Source organism: Hyperolius riggenbachi, chromosome 1 (assembly GCF_040937935.1).
Source record: "Hyperolius riggenbachi isolate aHypRig1 chromosome 1, aHypRig1.pri, whole genome shotgun sequence".
NCBI classification, from domain to species: domain Eukaryota; kingdom Metazoa; phylum Chordata; class Amphibia; order Anura; family Hyperoliidae; genus Hyperolius; species Hyperolius riggenbachi.
The window spans coordinates 231435644-231455677 of NC_090646.1; the positions used below are offsets into that span (position 1 = coordinate 231435644).

At 40.9% G+C, this 20034-nt stretch overlaps 1 protein-coding gene across 4 annotated transcripts in view; it reads right to left on the minus strand.

Moving 5' to 3' along the window:
- GSTCD (glutathione S-transferase C-terminal domain containing) overlaps window positions 1–20034 on the minus strand; it is a 186279-nt gene that overhangs the window by 58379 nt on the left and 107866 nt on the right. For all 4 annotated transcript variants that reach the window (XM_068231343.1, XM_068231352.1, XM_068231367.1 and 1 more), the window contains one exon: window positions 3237–3352. In XM_068231343.1, the coding sequence (XP_068087444.1) occupies window positions 3237–3352 (116 nt within the window). The remainder of the gene's footprint in view (window positions 1–3236; window positions 3353–20034) is intronic.

The window sequence follows — 20034 nt, forward strand, 5'->3', positions numbered from 1 at the left end:
ATGCGTTGTCACATGATGCCTACCACACGGATTATGCTGCAATGCAAGTCAACGGCATTGCTGTATGTATGAAAGCACAATTGTGGTTGTGGTGCGGCGGACAGGTGAAGAGTGATGAAACTTCAGTGACGGTACTTCCTGTCCAGCAGGGAAGGAGTCACTGAGTGAGGGGTGGAGCTATGCATATTATCCTGTTGGCGCAAGGGGAAATGGTGCAGTGTGATTGTCCTGGGTCTCGTGCCGCATGACGATCACACCGCACCGCATGTGAAAGTAAACGTTCCGCCATATACAATGAACATTCCATTTTTTTTTCTTAGCTCCTGATTGGAATTTTGAAAGCAAGTGCTTTGGTAGACCTCCTACACAGCTAGTACATATGGTCGATGTAATGAAAACAAATGCCAAGTTATTCTGCCAATGCGTGGCTGCCACAATGTCCGTATAGTCAGATGAGCTGCCACTGAAGAGAGAGCAGAAGAAACACAACCTTTATCTCAGAAAAAAAGGGTGACTGGTCAGTGATTTTCAATAACAACATGACACACAGATGCCCGGGTTGTTTATAGTTTGGCGCCATGGTGAGTGAGTAGCGGTGACTGGTCAAACCTATCCCCTCTCTTATTTACTCGTGCCTCTAGGATATGGCAGTGTCGGAGTTACTTGGCTACAGAGTTACAACAGGGACGTCACGTGGAGCGAGGGCTGGATTGCCCTGTAAGCTAGTGATGTCACTTGTTGTCTAGGAGACAGCAGGCAGTAGCAGTGGGTGTTACGCCCAAATGACATTACGTACTGTGGAGCAACACACGTGATGTATATCACGTGTTTGATGATACCGGAGAGTGGCAGGAGATGGAGGGGCTGGGTGCGGAAGTCTCCGCTGCTCGCTCATACAGCTTTAAACTGCAGTGAGTGCTTGGCTGTGATTTTAAGTATAATTTAACATCTATTAGCATTGATTTATTGGAGGGAGGTGTCACACATATGGTAATTCTCTAGGGGTGTGAACATAGAAGATAATTTGCATGTTTAGAGAGTAAGTTCCCCATCAGGTCCGCTGGACACGGTGCTGATTCGTTAGGATATGACACACAGATAAAACCCCTGGGCATCAGCTGCTGATATTAAATGAAAACGCACAACCACGGTGTGTAATCAGCATGCTCTGTAGGGTGCAGACCTTTCTTTTTAAATAAATGTCAGGTTTACTTTAAGACATAGGTAAAACCTTTATTGCTTACAAACCCGATTTAAGTAAAATAAAACTGTAATGGTTTGCTAGGCGTTACTGGACGTTGAACTCATTAGGGACAAGGCTGCCAATTATTTTTTAAAATTATTGACTTATACAAATTACACAGATTGTCTTTCTGATTAAATCTAGTTAAGAGACTGATTAAGGCCAGGACTGAAGTCAGATTTGTCAGCAATTAATAAAACCAGTTAGCAGCTCAGTTCACAGTGCTTGTACTGAATGAGGGGAATAGCAATTAATGCCAATTCTGTTTACATTTAATCTTCTGTAATGAGATGAAAATGAGCAGTACACTCAGTGACCAATGTCATGCAATGCCATGCAATAGTGTGTGACAACGCTCTACTCATTCTTCTGTCTGGCAAGAAACATTTAGGCCTCGTTCACCCTTATCCTCACATTTGCAGATATATATAACTGTATGCATTAAACGAGTGTCTGAAGCCTCTACTGATACATTAAATACACACCGACTAATGACGTGCAGGAAAAAGACATATGGCTCCAAGTTTTACATCTGCCAATAGAAAATGGCATTAGATGTGAAGGAGACCACTGATTAAAGCAAATCTGAGGTGGAATAAAAACTAAAACATATACTTACCTAAGAAGAGGGTCCAGAGGCTTCTGGTGTTGTCCTCTACCCCACCGCTACTGGCCTGGACCCACTTATTTGAAGACACGCTCTCATTCTTGCACGAGTGTGGCCATACTGTACCTGTGCAAGTATGGCCGCCTGTGTGCAATAGCGCAAAGCCGTTCCTGAATGAGCAGCTTTACTTACTGCGCAGGCATTGCTGTACTTGCAAAGAAAAAAAGGTATGAGCACGGCAGTACTAAGCATGCGCAAGTACAACAATAGAGAATGTGGGATATCAACCTGAAATACAGAGTACTTAAAAATAGCATACATAGAAAAAAAGCAAAAACATAGGGAGCCTCTAAATATATCCAATATAGGTAATTTTATTCCAGAGACAGTGATTATCAAAAACTCACCCCTCCCATTAAAACCTTGGATTTAATAGGAGGGGTGAGTTTTTGATAATCACTGTCTCTTTGGAATAAAATTGCCTATATTGTATATATTTATAGGCTCTCTATGTTTTTGCTTTTTTTCTTTGTATGTTATGTTTAGGTGAGACTCAGTATTTCAGGTTGATATCCCACATTCTCTAGTGTTGTAGTTGTACATGCTTAGTACTGCTATGCTCATACATGGCTGCGGGCGTGGCCACAAGAACATATCCAACAAGCTCTTCTCACATGTATTCAGAGGGTCTGTACATGGCAACAGTGGGTTTGAGGAGGACATGGTTACCCTGTGCCTAATTAAGCTCTGTTTTTTTTGTTTTTATTTCACCTTGGGTGCACTTTAATATGGGTGGAGATCATTTTAGTATCGATAGTAGAAAAGTTTTCCAGAGAATATGGAATGTACAGTTATAGACTTCAAATACACTTTAAGCCTGAAAAACAAACAGTCTAGTTGGTAAGATTAACCATCAGGAAAAATGTATTATACAGGAGAGGAAATCAATGGAGGAACTTCACCATTTCAAATTCAGACACCACGTATAGGAAGATCAGTACTCATAACTCTATCTCTAGGGCAGCAGCAAGAGACAATGCACAGAAGTTCTGGGTATTTTAAAAAGAAAATTGTATTTTATATCTTCAACAGTAGTTATAAGCTAAGGCAGCAAAATAAATATAACTCTATGAAAACAATCAAACTAAATACAAGTAGGAGTTTCTCTCAAAGAAGGTATGAGGGCCAACGGTGTTTCACCCCTCCAGCAAACAGGTCAAGCTCACTGTGATATCATGACTCACCAGAGCTCTGGTTAGCAACTGTGGTATCTTCCCTGAGTTGGAGCTGAGATTAAGTAGATATAAATCAAATTATGTTTATACATTACTTTCTAGCTAGCCAAAAAATCTAAAGAGAAGTAACATCATATGTGGGATACGTTACCCCTCCACTACAGAAATCCACAATGGTATCTCCCGATTTTGCCATGTGTTTCACTAAAGATAAGAGATTATCCAGCTGCTGTTGCTTCCTGAGAGCCCGGTCACTGGACATTTTTCCTGAAAAAAATAAAGAGAACAGAACATTTACTGTACAGTGAAATGAATAAAAAAAAAAAAAAAAAAAACCTGTAAGAAAAGATGTAGATTAGATTGTAATCCCGATGAGATTTCCCATGATCCCGAGCCCCATAATGTTTTTGTGGTTAGTCTTGTACATAAGACCTATACCACTTATTATTAATGCATTGCACAATGCTGCATAATGTGATTGTTGTACTAAATATGGTAGCCCGGATATTATTCCTGGTAATGGAAACACAGGTTTCTCCATGAGATCAACTACACACAATCATCACTAGTCAGCAGGATAAAAAGTACACGTAAATACAAAAATAAAAGGAATATTAAAGTGTAAATATATATATATATATATATATACACATATATATATACACACATATATGTATATGTATATATATATATATATATATATATATATATATATATATATATATATATATATATATACAGGATCTTCTCAAAAATTAGCATATTGTGATAAAGTTCATTATTTTCTGTAATGTACTGATAAACATTAGACTTTCATATATTTTAGATTCAAATACACACAACTGAAGTAGTTCAAGCCTTTTATTGTTTTAATATTGATGATTTTGGCATACAGCTCATGAAAACCCAAATTTCCTATCTCAAAAAATTAGCATATATCCGACCAATAACAGAAGTGTTTTTAAAACAAAAAAAGTCAACCTTCAAATAATTATGTTCAGTTATGCACTCAATACTTGGTCGGGAATCCTTTTGCAGAAATGACTGCTTCAATGCGGCGTGGCATGGAGGCAATCAGCCTGTGGCACTGCTCAGGTGTTATGGAGGCCCAGGATGCTTCGATAGCGGCCTTAAGCTCATCCAGAGTGTTGGGTCTTGCGTCTCTCAACTTTCTCTTCACAATATCCCACAAATTCTCTATGGGGTTCAGGTCAGGAGAGTTGGCAGGCCAATTGAGCACAGTAATACCATGGTCAGTAAACCATTTACCAGTGGTTTTGGCACTGTGAGCAGGTGCCAGGTCGTGCTGAAAAATTAAATCTTCATCTCCATAAAGCTTTTCAGCAGATGGAAGCATGAACCCACTTTTGAACCAGAAACAGAGGCAGAAGCGCCTGACCTCTGGGCTACAGAGAAGCAGCACTGGACTGTTGCTCAGTGGTTCAAAGTACTTTTTTCGGATGAAAGCAACTTTTACATGTCATTCGGAAATCAAGGTGCCAGAGTCTGGAGGAAGACTGGGGAGAGGGAAATGCCAAAATGCTTGAAGTCCAGTGTCAAGTACCCACAGTCAGTGATGGTCTGGGGTGCCATGTCAGCTGCTGGTGTTGGTCCACTGTGTTTTATCAAGGGCAGGGTCAATGCAGCTAGCTATCAGGAGATTTTGGAGTACTTCATGCTTCCATCTGCTGAAAAGCTTTATGGAGATGAAGATTTCATTTTTCAGCACGACCTGGCACCTGCTCACAGTGTCAAAACCACTGGTAAATGGTTTACTAACCATGGTATTACTGTGCTCAATTGGCCTGCCAACTCTCTTGACCTGAAACCCATAGAGAATCTGTGGGATATTGTGAAGAGAAAGTTGAGAGACGCAAGACCCAACACTCTGGATGAGCTTAAGGCCGCTAGCGAAGCATCCTGGGCCTCCATAACACCTGAGCAGTGCCACAGGCTGATTGCCTCCATGCCACGCCGCATTGAAGCAGTCATTTCTGCAAAAGGATTCCCGACCAAGAATTGAGTGCATAACTGAACATAATTATTTGAAGGTTGACTTTTTTTTTGTATTAAAAACACTTTTCTTTTATTGGTCGGATGAAATATGCTAATTCTTTGTGATAGGAACTTTGGGTTTTCATGAGCTGTATGCCAAAATCATCAATATTAAAACAATAAAAGGCTTGAACTACTTCAGTTGTGTGTATTTGAATCTAAAATATATGAAAGTCTAATGTTTATCAGTACATTACAGAAAATAATGAACTTTATCACAATATGCTAATTTTTTGAGAAGATCCTGTATATATATATATATATATATATATATATATATATATATATATATATATATATATATATACACACACACACAAAAAAGTTGCAAATATTCTGTCAACTAAAGAAAATCTAATTTGCATATTTTAACACCAAGTTTACTGACTTCAGATTATATTTTTATGCAAACCCCGTCACAAGGTATTAGAGGTTTCCACATGATCAGAGGGACCATTTTTTGGGGGTGGTTTAAGCCTCCTGGCGGTCTAATTAATTTCGCCAGGAGGCAGCGCAGCAGTTTTTTTTTTTTTTATCATGTAGCGAGCCCAGGGCTCGCTAAATGATAGCCGCTGCTCAGCGGCATCCCCCCGCCCGCTTCAATCGCCTTCGGCGATCTCCGATCAGGAAATCCCGTTCAAACAACGGGATTTCCTGGAGGGCTTCCCCCGTCGCCATGGCGACGGGGCGGGATGACGTCACCGACGTCATTGGGAGTCCCGATCCACCCCTCAGCGCTGCCTGGCACTGATTGGCCAGGCAGCGCACGGGGTCTGGGGGGCGCGGCGCGACGGATAGCGGCAATCGAGCGCGGGGCGGCGGCGATCGGTGTGCTGACGCAGCTAGCAAAGTGCTAGCTGCGTGCAGTGAAAAAAAATTAAGCAAATCGGCCCAGTAGGGCCTGAGAAAACCTCCTGCGCGGCTTACCCCGAACCGCCAGGGAGGTTAAACAAAAATGTTGGTTATTTTACCAAAGGATTGGTCATTCAGCCTGGCTGTATATTTCTAGAAAGGATGATTATTTATAGAAAAATTCATTGTAATTAATAGGGAAGCATGGTGGTGTAGTGAATGGAACCTGTCTTCTACAGGTGCAGAAGGTGTACAGGTGAAGGCAGGTGTAATGGCACCTGTAGTGTAGTGTAGGGAGAAGGGCCAGTGTAGTGCTTGAGTCCCAGGTTTAAACCTCGGCCAGTATACTATCGCTATAGACCTTGTATGTTCTCCTCATGTTTGGGCTGGTTTCCTGCAGGCACTCTGGTTTCCTCCAACTCTACAAAAACATACTGGTAAGGTAACTTATTTCCAACAAAACGGGCCTTAGACTATGGTAGAGACATTACAGTTGGACCATAGCAAGGACAGATTTGCAAGATCATTGAGAGGCTGTCAGAGACATGAATTGATCGATGTAGTCTGTAAATCTTTTAAGAAAATGACAGCATTATAGAAATCCATGATTTTAAAAAAATGATAATGAATGAAGTCATGTTACATGCAAACATTGCAAAATTGTCATTCCTGGGTCAAGCTAAGTCATGCCTATGGGTATACAGTATGAGATGGACACCAGCTTAGTGAGTTCAGGAACTGTGTATATTTGGGCAGATTAGAAAACGTGTCCAAATGCTACTGTTATCCCAAGAGATAAGCTACTGTGGCAGTGTCAGCTTTCTGCCCATCACTTCTGCTCTCTAAACAGACATTGCTCAAATGCTTGGCTATTCATATTTATCAAACAGTTGGCCAGGGAAAGCCTCTGACAGCAGCAGAAGTCTTACTGCACATGCTACTAAATATGACTACACAGGAGGAAGTGTGTAGGTTGACTCACATTGCTACCATGTTACTGACCAGATGCATAAACCTTTTCTCATGAGTTATTGCTCCTCTTATTTTTCTTTTATACTTGTAAAAAGTTTTCACAAAAAAAGCAAGCAAAAAAATTGTTAAACTATGGTAATAAAAGTAATAACAGACTATTCAGCTAGCAACAACTTATTTTAAGAACCTTTTTGCTTGCATGAGTGTGTAATTGCATAATTCAATCCCCCCCCCCCACCCCCCACCTCCACCACACACACACACACACACACACACACACACTTTGGTGTGAAAGCTACCTTACTCATGGTAAATAAGCATTTATTTATTTATTTTTTTAATTGGACCAGCGCCTTTCTCTTGACTTAATAGACATCTCTAGTTTATTGCATTTTTTCACATTTAACTGTTTGTGGGAACGAGTAAGGAGTAGTAATTTCCCCCTATTGCCTTATCATAATTAATTTGTCATTCTTAAGACTATAATTCAATACAACTATTAAAAAGAAATCTTTTCATCAAGTCCACTGACTTCTTTGCTTGATTGAATTTAAACCCTGGTGCAGGAACTCTTTTTCATTTCCATTTAGTAGAACATAATTTCAGGTAAGTTGTGCATACAAAGTGGTGTTTTTAAAGGGGTTCTCCGGTGTATTTTACAAAGCTAAAACTTACACTTACCTGGGGCTTCTATCGGCTCCCTGCAGCTGTAACGTCCTCCTCTGATGCACCGTTCCCCACCGCCGTTAACCTGCTAATTACTCATCTAACTAGATGAATAGAACTGTGGCTGCGCGGCCGTGCAGTGCTCGCTCCCGCGTGCATCATCGGGAGCTTACTGTGCAGGCGCAGTACTGTACGCGCACGGAAGCGAGCACGCAAGCAGTCACGGCCACACAGCCGAAGTTCTATTTGTCTAGTTAGATGAACAATTAGCAGCTTACCGGTGGCGGGGAACGGAGCATCAGAGAAGGACGTTACAGCTGCAGGGAGCCGATAGAAGCCCCAGGTAAGTGTCAGTTTTAGCTTTTTAAAATATACTGGAGAACTCCTTTAAAATACTGTGGGTCAATTATACAATTCACTTTTTCTCCAAAGTTTTCTCCCAGGAGATAATTTTTCATCTTTTGTTTAAAACAACTTTTCAGCACTCTACAATTAAAAAAGTACTGAAAAAAGTAGGTAAAAATTATTGTCAAACTTATTCTGAGTATTTTCTTGCTTGCTGGAGGCTTAAATTGCATTTTATTCCTAAAGTATGAAAATATTACATATTACATGAATATTACATGAATTGCATATGGCCCTGTGGCCCATATACAACTACCTTTTTCTTCTGAGATTTCTCCTAGGAGATCAATTTTCCTCTTCTGTTTAGACTTTTCAGCACTTTGCTATTGAAAAAGTACCAAAAAGTAGGTGGAAAAGTACTATCGAAACTATTTAAGTATTTTCTTGCTTTCTGGTGATTTACAAGGCATTTTATTGACAAGTTTGAAAATATCATTTAGGAGAGAACTAAAGAGAAAAAGTTAATTGGAACTTTTGCAAAACAAAAAGTAAACTACCTGTCGTACCAGTTCACAGACCATCAGATGCCTGTTCATAACCAAACCAGCCCGAATCAATCCCCTATTAGTCACATAGGTATTATTATTATTTATATAATGCCAACAACTTCTGCAGCACTGTACAGAGTATATTGTCTTGTCACTTAACTGTCCCTCAGAGGGGCTCACAATCTAATCCCTGCCATAGTCAAATGTCTATGAATGTATCTTGTAGTGTATGCATCATAGTCTAGAGACAATTTAGGGGGGAATCCATTAACTTATATATAGGTTTTTGGGTTGTGGGAGGACACATACACGGGGAGAACATACAAACTCTGTACAGATAGTGCCCTGGCTGGGATACAAACTGGGGACCCAGTGCTGCAAGGCAAGAACGCTAACCACTACGCTACTGTGTATGAAAGGTAAAGCAGTTACTAAAGCCACACCTCCCTGCTGCTAACAGCCAATCATAACTTTATACTGGTTGGGAGTAAGAACACAGGAATAAACAGGCAGAGGAAGAAATGATGAGCTAAGAATTAGTGCAGCAGGTAATTACTCCTTTAAAGAGGAACTCCAGTGAAAATAATGTAATAAAAAAAGTGCTTCATTTTTACCATAATTATGTATAAATGATTTAGTCAGTGTTTGCTCATTGTAAAATCTTTCCTCTCCCAGATTCACATTCTGACATGTATTACATGGTGACATTTTTACTGTGGGCAGGTTATGTAGCTGCTGCTAGCTGTTTTGGCCGTTACAGACAGCTGTAAGCAGCTATTTCCTGTCTGTGAACATTGTTACATTGTGGCAGTTTGCCCAGAGTACCACGGTCCCAGAGCTTCTTGTGGGAGGGGTTTCACCACAATATCAGTCATACAGCGCCCCCTGATGGTCTGTTTGTGAAATGCAATAGATTTGTCATGTAAAAGGGAGTATCAGCTACTGATTGGGATAAAGTTAAATTCTTGGTTGGAGTTTCTCTTTAAAGCACACCTAATATGAGAGGGATATGGAGGCTGACATGTTTATTTGCTTTTAAACAATGCAAATTGCATGGCTGGCCTAGTGATGCTCTGTCTCTACTTTTAGCCATAGACCCTGAACAAGCATGCAGATTAGATGTTTCTAGTAAATGCATATAAAAACATGTGCCTTAACATGGGCTGCTAAATATGTGTCCAGCAATAGGATCTTTGGAAAAAGGCTTGTACAAAGCAAAAAAAACAAAACAAAAAAAAGCTATCCATTATTAAAGCCAATAGAATAATTGCACTCCGTTTCTCCTGACTGGACTCTGGTGATTTCCACTGCTTGCAATGTTTTTTCTCCCTCTGCATCACCTGTGGTATTTACAACCTCCAATGAAGCGGATATGCAGAACATGTTTAAAGGGTCAATAAACCTGTTGCTGTGTAATTAAGAAGATGGGTTGTTTCTCATTCCAATGTAAGGGGTTAACTTTCTCCTGACTTCTCCAGTAAAACCCATTTTTAGCCAGTGGAACACACTTGTAAGTACAATCCTTTAAATAGAAATCCACACACAAGCATGCAGGGTTTTAAATAGTACCTTCCCTCTGAACCAGAAAGCTTTTCTGCTACGTATTTGCTCATGTGAGCATTTATAATAGTGTCCTACATTCCATGGGGGGTGCTTTCACCGGTGGTTTGGTAATGATCAGTCTCCCTGTCAGTGCGTGGAAAGGTGAACAGCTCCAGGCACAAAGAAGTACACAGGGATGATAGATGTAGCCCCAGTGTAAACATAAACAGGCGCCGTCAGGAACTAACATGTAGTTGTATCCTCACACAATCTTCCCACCTCTCTTTCACCTTCTTTCCCTGAGAAAACCTTGCCTATTAGTGTTGCTCAATAAGTTACAGTGAGAAAGATGGAACTATGACAACAATGTGTGTCTTACAGAGCTGTTCAGTGTGATAGAGCATTATACACAGGCTGGGTTCACCTGTATTCATAACATCACATTCTGCTGTCATTACCCAGCCTGGATGTTACATGCCTCCAGACTTCTGCTTTCACTCATGACTTAAGTAGTGGATACACATTATTCTCTTGTTTTTACAAAAACTATTGAAACTGTCACCATTAAAATCATTTGGCACAAACATAACTTATATAAGTTATAAGGATAGTATTTGAAAACGTTCTGATTCTCCACCGGTGGGACCCTGTACTCCCACACCTAACAACACAAAGTTGTTTTTTTTTTATAGTGGCTGTTAATGTACTCATTTGGTATTGCTGAAATAAGTCAATTGGCACTTCCCACATCCTTCAGGCCCAGCCTGCGGACAGCAAGAACATGGGCAACATTGGATATATTATCTTCATGCAAGAGCGCAGTCTTATTGCTCCTGCACGTCTTTGGGTGTGCCTATGCAGTAAGCCAGAGCCACAAGGACCCATGTCATGCAACAGGGAAGATATTTAGGGCCCAAGTACTATTAACTAGGTGAAGTTTGCAGTGAGTGTACAGTAATAATGGTTGCACAATTAGCACAACCATTTACCTAGGTAACACATACTTTGATAGGTTAACACATGTGTTAAAGAGGAACTCCAGTGAACATTTTTTTTTTTTATCAATCATTTTTTTATTGAAATAAGAAAAGACAAATACAGTAGCGAATTATATAAAACATAGGTACTATTAGAATAGCAAGCAGGATGAATACAGTTATCTTCACAATGAACGCAAGTTATACAGGGGAAAGGTTCTCAAGCCATAGTGACATAGTTCACCCTGTAGATCCAATAGGCTCGCTAATCCATGTATAATGACGAACATAAAATAAGATGTATAATATGGCAGGACTTCCATATTAGGAAAAGCAGACAAAAACAAACAACACAAACTTATAACTGACCAAATAGTTAAATTACTAACATAAACCAACAGATACTAAAATATCATAGTGAACACATCCCAAACCATCCAAGCTAATCAAAAGGTATTCCATAAACAAAAAAAATTATGGGGGCTTACGATTACGTGATTGGAGCCACAATGTCATATCCCAGTCCTCCCATGGACCCCACAGCTCGCCATGTGCCTCGATATTATCATGGCTTCTGGCCGTTAGATCTTCCAATCTCCTAACATCATTAATCTTATCTATTAATATTGTTTTACTAGGAATCGTTGTGGATTTCCAAAATTGGGCAATTAACCTCTTTGCTGCAGATAATATATGTAACATAAGCTTCCACCGCTTACGAGGGAGATTCTTAACAGGAAGGCCTAGAAGTGCGTTAAGCGGATGCAGGTCTACATGGGTTTCAAAAACTTCTGAAATGAGTAATGAAACAGTCTCCCAAAAAGGTTTAATTAGAGGACAGTCCCAGAAGATATGCATCAGCGAACCCACCTTGTCCTTACACCTCCAACAAGTTGGTGAGGTATTTGGGAACCAACGGTGTAATTTCTCTGGAGTCCTGTACCAGAGCAAAAGAATTTTATATTGGTTTTCTTTGTGAATTGAGCATTGCGTGAATTTAGCGATAGACTGCCAGATCTTAGACCACATTGGAGCTGTGAACCAGTGAACATTTTTACTGTGGGCAGGTGATGTAGCTACTGCATGTTTTTTTTGGCAGTTGGAAACAGCTGTAAACAGCTATTTCCCACAATGCAGCAAGGTTCACAGACAGGAAACTGCCAAGAGTACGTACTTTTCTTGTTTCCTGTGGGAGGGGTTTCACCACAATATCAGTCATACAGCGCCCCCTGATGCTCTTTGTGAAAAGGAATAGATTTCTTATGTAAAAGGGGGTATCAGCTACTGATTGGGAAAAAGTTCAATTCTTGGTCGGAGTTTCTCTTTAACACTTCTAGTGTAGCATGTGTAACATTAGCAATGTGTGCAATGCCTAGGTACTGCAGGTTGCGCTAACTGCCCAAAGTGCACTGTGTAACAGCATAAGTAACTGTAAAATTAGCATGTGCTACCAGCACATGGCAACTTAAAGAGGAACTCCAGTGAAAATAATGTAATAAAAAAGTGCTTTCTTTTTTACAATAATTAAGTATAAATGATTTAGTCAGTGTTTGCCCATTGTAAAATCTTTTAAATCCCTGATTTACATTCTGACATTCATTACATGGTGACATTTTTACTGTTGGCAGGTGATGTAGCTGCTGCTTGCTTTTTTGGCAGTTGGAAACAGCTGTAAACAGCTATTTCCCACAATGCAACAAGGTTCACAGACAGGAAACTGCCAGGAGTACCACGGTCCTCAGAGTTACTTGTGGGAGGAGTTTCACCACAATATCAGTCATACAGCGCCCCTTGATGGTCTGTTTGTGAAAAGGAATAGATTTCTCATGTAAAAGGGGGTATCGGCTACTGATTGGGATAAAGTTCAATTCTTGGTCGGAGTTTCTCTTTACGCACTATTACTATATTTTACCACTATTTAGGGAATATGCCCCCGTGTTTCTGTTGACCAGGCAAGTCTAACTTCCTTCAAGTCTCCTGTGCCCATTCACTCTGCAACATGAAGACCTTCTCTGCCCATTTGGCCAATGGAATTGCATTAAAATTGGGCAAGGTAACTCACGAAACCTACCCTCTGCTTACCTGCAATTATCATGTTCATCAAGAATACCTTAGAATGCCACAGCTTCAGGCTCATAATCCATCCATTTACTGTTTATCAGATTAAGTTTCTTTCCCTTCCTGCAGTTGCCACCAATATTGTTAGTCTCAGCCTGGCAATCTCTTTTACATCGACTTGGCTAAGAAGAGTTTGATACCCACAGCCTATCACCAGGTTTCCTGAAGTCTTTGACTAGAAGAGAGAAATTTCTCCTTTACCTCACTGTATTAGTGATTACCTCACTGAATTGTTGCCTAAAGCAGAAATTCTTTTTGGCTGCATTTATCTTTTTCCAAGCTCAAACTATCTGCCCCAAAGACAACACTGATAAAATTAAGATTCATCCAGCCCTCTACTTCCCCTAATGGTGTTGGAATATATTTTTAAAAGTAAAACACATCTTGAGACTATCTAGAGCTTGAAAGCATCACCATTAAAACAGAAGTCCGTTTCCATTGGTAATGGAGCTTCTTCAGAAACTGGGAACTGCCTAAATCTTTAACAAGCTAGATCTTTGTGCAGCTTGTAATAAAATCCAAATAAAGAGAGCGGTTCAATGGAAAACTGCATTTGGTGCCATGTTGATAATTCATTACAGGATTATGATTTCTGATATCTGTAATTCACCCACCACATTTTAGCACTTCATCAACAAAAACTTTTTGTGTTATCGATATCCGTTTGATGGTGTACACGGATAAAATACTTGTTTTTCCCTGAAGATAACAGCACCGAATTTGTACCTCATTATCTCAATGAAGAGAACTCCGCCTGTCCTGTATTACAGCTGATGTATTTAATAATAATAATCCGAACATTTGCATAGCGCTTTTCTCCTGTTGGACTCCAAGCGCTCAAGAGCTGCAGCCACTGGGACGCGCTCAAGAGGCCACCCTGCAGTGTTAGGGAGTTTTGCCTCCTTGAACTCCTTACTGAATAGGTATTGACCCTAGCCAGGATTCAAACCCTGGTCTCCCATGTCAAAGGCGGTGCCCTTAACCAGTAAACCATCCAGCCACTGTCCAAACAAAATTGCTAAGAGTCCAGGTGTTTTGCTGCATAGTCGAAAACATGGGCAAATTGCACTTAATGCAAGTCTATGGGCCACATTGAAAATCGCAGCTCTCTGCAATTTGAAATGTACCTTTTTTTTAAATAATCAAGGTGTTGGATCTTGTAGATCTAGAACCACACAGTACTATTTACTAAGTTCAGTTGGCTTTACCAGACAAATGCTTCATACACACTTGAGATAAAAGTCTTTGGAAAAGGCAAGATCACAGAACAATTTTACCCCATTCCATGTAGTATGAGAGCCATACTCTACACAGTCTATTCTATGGAGCTGCACTCCCCATCAAATAAAATCTTTGCAAGATGCTGCACACAAAGATGCCCGTACACACTCAAAAGATCATTATCTGCAAAAGATCTCTTCCTGCAAAATATCCATTCCTGCAAAATGCATTCATAGTCTGAGATCTGCAGATCATCATACACACCTTGTTTAACAGACTTCATCTGCATATCTGGCAATCATCTGCAGATCTGAAAATCCATCCTGGTGGATCTGATCTGCAGATGATTGTCTGTTAAACCAAGTGTGTATGAGGATCTGCAGATATCATAGACTATGAATGCATTTTGCAGGAATAGATCTTTTGCAGGAACAGATCTTTTGCAGATAATGATCTTTTGAGTGTGTACAGCATCTTTGTGTGCAGCATCCTGCAAAGATTTTATCTGATGGGGAGTGCAGCTCCATAGAATAGACTGTGAAGAGTATGGCTCTCATACTACATGGAAGGGGGTAAAATTGGTCTGTGATCTTTCATTTTCCAAAGACTTTTATCTCAAGTGTGTATGAAGCATTAGTACTAAGAGCAGTCAGTACAACTTTTTTCTAACAGGGTGCTAATGAGGTAAACAAATCTCATAAATATAGCAATTACAAATAATTTTATGGGAAACCATTATATTATTGCAAGATTCATTTTACAGCCTTTTTTTTTTAAAAACATGGCCGTGGAGAAGAACTTGAGAATCTCCTTAAAAAAGGAGCGTGTTTACACAAGCATTGACTAAAGCTGTGATGTTTCACCAGCTGCTGACAGGCACCCTGGTGGCGTGTAGCAAGTGGCGGCACAGAACAAGAGGCAATGAATACTACGGGTTTTGGCTTCTTGAAAAGTATATGCAATGTTCAGCAGGGTAGACAGTTACTACACTATCTGGCCAGCACTGGGTTTTCTTCTGGAACTGGTGGTACTAGGGTGCTGTGTAAGTGGCAGGAACGCTCAGTTACCATCCCTTTTAATCAGGGCTGTGGAGTCGGTCCAAAAATCCACCGACTCAGACTCCTCAGTTTAGGATTCCACCGACTCCGACTCCTTTAATTTGCATATTACAATTTTGTTGATTAACAGTATGTAACGTGAAATTCGTCTCTTAACTGCCAACCAGGGCCGGGCCGAGGCATAGGCTGGAGAGGCTCCAGCCTCAGGGCGCAGTGTAGGAGGGGCGCACAATTCATTCAGCTGTCATTCCTAATTGTGTATAAAGCAGAAATAAATAAGAAAAGGGGATACATAGCAGTGACTGCAAGCCAGATAACTAGATATTAAGGTGTTGGGGAGGTTGTGGGCCCTGTGGCACCTCTTAGTCTAATAGCAATCAGTGTGTGACGGCTGGGGTGGCAGGGATGGAGGGGCGCACTTTGGGGTCTCAGCCTTGGGTGCTGGAGGACCTTGTCCCTGCTCTGCTGCCAACGCTTAGGAATTTTACAAGACAACTGAAGTGAGAAGGATATGTAGACTACTATATTTATTCCCTTTAGACTAAAACTAGTCCTTGGTAAGAGTACTTGTAAAAGGTACAGACCGGAACAAAGAACATCTATCAGACCATAGGCAATGTAAATGTGGGTACATGTAAGAGTGATGTGCAGGTACTCTGCAGGGGAATAATGAGATTCTTCCTCTATTACACATTCTTCATGCACAATCTGAACCAGGTTTATGGGTGACAGACAACACCTCTCTGTTCAATGTGCACAACATTCTCAGTGGATTCCCTGCAGCTCTGTGGAGAGTGCATATGTAGAGTATAGTACTACTGTATACCAAAGTAAACCTGAGACAGATGAAATTAAAGTTTTATACATACCTGGGGCTTCCTCCAGCCCCCTTCAGGCTAATCAGTCCCTCGCTGTCCTCCTTCGCCACCTGGATCTTCTGCTATGAGTCCAGGTACTTAAGCCAGTCTGGTGTAGCGCGCATGCACACACTTCGCTGCCGGGGGCGTACTACACCTGCGCAGGTGCAGAATGCTCCTGACTGTGGAAGCGGCACGTAGTCAGACTGCTCTGACTGGCTGAATTACCGGGACTCATGGCAGAAGATACAGGTGGTGGAGGTGGACAGCGAGGGACTGATTAGCCTGAAGGGGGCTGGAGGAAGCCCCAGGTATGTATAACACTCTTCTTTTCTTCCGTCTCAGGTACCCTTTAATTTGTAGTCACCAAACCAAATTTTAACAACATATCATTTGCATAAACCAGCATCAATGCAGAATTATTTCCATCTCATTGACCATCTCTATTAGTGACACGGCTACACATCAGGCTTTATTTTTACAGCATAGACATTATTGAGTATATATAAGAGATTCCTGTGTACACATCATATATACTGTACAGTCACAATCAGATATGTATATCTGAGTTTAAAAATACGTGGACTGCTTTATTGAAGCAGCACAAGTAACTAATTTTGATTGGTTTATTTCATTTTTGTGGACTGAGCACAGCTATTACTGTATATATACATTATTTTTAATGAATATTATCTGAGAAATAGAACATTTTATCATATTTTCTATTTTAATTACAGTTACAAATTCATTAGGAGTCGGTGCATTTTTTCCCGACTCCGACTCCAGGCACCCAAAATTGCTCCGACTCCACAGCCCTGCTTTTAATAGCTAAAGTGAATAAGGTCTAAGTACTGAAAAACACTGGTTCAGCGGACGCACAAAGACGCTACTAGTGCAAGGTACACCAGACTGCTTTCTCCTCTGGCCCAGTGACAGTCAGTGGGTCCGCTATGTCTTTTTACAGTCCTTTTAACTGAACTTACAATGATTCTTCGCACACTCACAAATAAAATCAATCATCTGAAGTTTATTAAAAAACATTCAGACTCCGTAATAAGCCAAATAAATTTCTCGGAACTAAGCCTTGCTTAAAGATGATATCATATTTATTGTGAGGGGATTTCCAACTTATATACTGTGCTGATCTCTACAGTTAACATAATAGTACAGCAGGTAGAAATCCCCTTTAATTCCTGCCACAAAAAGAAGCATGTGTGATAATTTGCTTAGTCTTAGGTGCTTTTTTTCCTTTTCCCACAGAAAATACAAACTAGGACAGAACACAGGAAGTGGGGGTAAAACAGTGGTAACCCTTTCACTTGAGACTGGCAAGTTGTGGCCTGAGGCAGCAGTGCGATGATGGAATCCTTAGCCCCACAATAACAGCATCTCAGTAACACTGCATAGCTCTCCTCAGATAGCTTACAATGCCAAAATATCAAAGAAGCTCATCCCACTCAGTCTCACTTTACAGCCGTGCATATACATTGACAGAAACCATGTATGCGTTTTGGCCATAAATGTTTAAGTCACTTGTCTGATTATTTGTATAGCCTAAAATAAATTTTAAAAAAATTATGAAAAATGTATCCAATTTGTTTTCCCGTTCAGCTTTTGTTTTCCTTCCCTAATATGTCTAAGGAGAATAAAGAATTATTATTATTATTTAGTATTTATATAGCGTTGACATCTTCGGCAGCGCTGTACATAGTATATTGTCTTGAAAATATTTTAAATTAAAGAAAAAGGAGTCAGTCATCAATCTGAATTTCAAAATATAATGAATTAATATTGTATAGTATTTCAAACCAACAACAGGGAAAGCAATATTGCCCTATTTCAGCAGCAAAGTGTCCATTGTGATGTTAAACTGGAATACAAGGAGATGTGCCATAGGTTTCCTGTAACTGAAAAAAACCCATAAGATCCGAAGCATCAGAAACCACCCCCATGTTTACAATGAAAATCTGCTGGGAGAACGGATGTTAAGGTAGCTTTATCATCTTAGTCTTCCTATGGGAAGGACTGATTCATCACATACAGTATATGGACCAATCCAACAAACAGCCTGCAATTCATCCACTAATAAAACAGAGGAACAGTTTCCCATGAAGGCCCTTGTGAAAACAAAAATAATGTGAGTAGCTTCCAGAATGATCCCTTTCCCAGCACAGATGTTTTTCAGCAGATTTATTTTCATTTCTTATCCATGATCTTATTCTTTGACTTGTATGGAGTACACACACACACACACACACACACACACACACACACACACACACACACACACACACACACACACACACACACACACACACACACATATATCTCAGGGGATGAGCAGCACAAACCAAATTTTATGCAATACTATGCAAAGCATGCACGTGGCACTGGAGAGACCCAATCTCCATAAGAAATATATATAAATACAGAGGGGCTACAGCGGACCATACTGACCACTCTTGTGTTTTGTAAAACAGCTTTCAGGATTTGAAGCAAGTATTTCTCAGCAATAATGTCAGTTTGCATTTGTTTAAAGAGACTCTGTAACAAAAATGTCATCCTTTTTTCTACTATCCTACAAGTTCCTAAACCTATTTTAATGTGCTCTGGCTTACTGCAGCACTTTCTACTATCACTGTCTGTAATAAATCAACTTCTCTTTCCCCTGTCGGATTTGTTGCCCTGTGTCTGGAAGGCTGCCAACTCTTCAGTGTTGTTGATCTGTTATGCACGCCCCTCCCCCTCCACGCCCCTCTATGCACACTCCCGTTTGTGTGTTATTTAGATTAGGCAGCCTCTCTGCTCTCTGATATCAGTGAGAGCTGCCTCTGAGGCTGACCAGGGAGAGAGCTGCGTATAGAGCTACAGGCTGGTTGTTTCTTCTGAGCCTGCAGACTCCAGCAGGCTTTTTACAGCTTGTAAAAACAAGCTGTAACCAGGATAAATCGTCCTCTGTGAGGCTGTGAAAAGAGCTGCCTGGACTGTCACATGCTGAGCAATCCCAGTAACAGGCAGAGTGCTCGAGTCTGCAGGCTCAGAAGAAACAAACAGCCTGTCACACTTCAGTGGATTAGAGCTGCAGGGGAAAATAAGCTCTGCTGACGTACTTCCGGTTTTGGCCAGCCATTTTTTTTTGTGTATAAACAAAGTGTAATGAATAGCGGAGATGCCGCCGCGCGGTCTGGCGGCGGGGCGGCTGTCTCCGCGTTTAGACCGGCGGTTTCCGCACAGCAGCATGCGTCTGGTTTGCCTGGGCCTTCTAGTGCACACAGATGGCAGGACCTTTATGCCAGCAGGAGAGGTATCAGCTGACCAGGACGATCAGCTGATTCCAGCGGAACTCCTAGTTGGCTGAGTGGCTTGGGGGCGGCGCTGAGGAGCGCTGGAGTATATATACATCTTGCCTGTCAGTTGCTGGTTGTCTGCCGTTGCGAATACTTACGTGTGAGCACTCAGACCTCAGTAAGATCCTACAGTGTGTTAGAACCAGGTGGACCTGGGAATTCACACTTAGCCAGATTACTCTCTTGTTATTTGCTGTGTTATACTTTAGACCAGTTGCGGGGTGTTGAGACCAAGGACCTCACACCCAAGATTAGGATTACTGTGTCATTGTTGTGTTATATCTTAGACCAGTTCCGGGGTGTTGAGACCAAGGACCTCACACCCAAGCATAGGATACTGTGTTATTCCTTAGACTAGTTCCTGGGTTTTGAGACCAAGGACCTCACACCC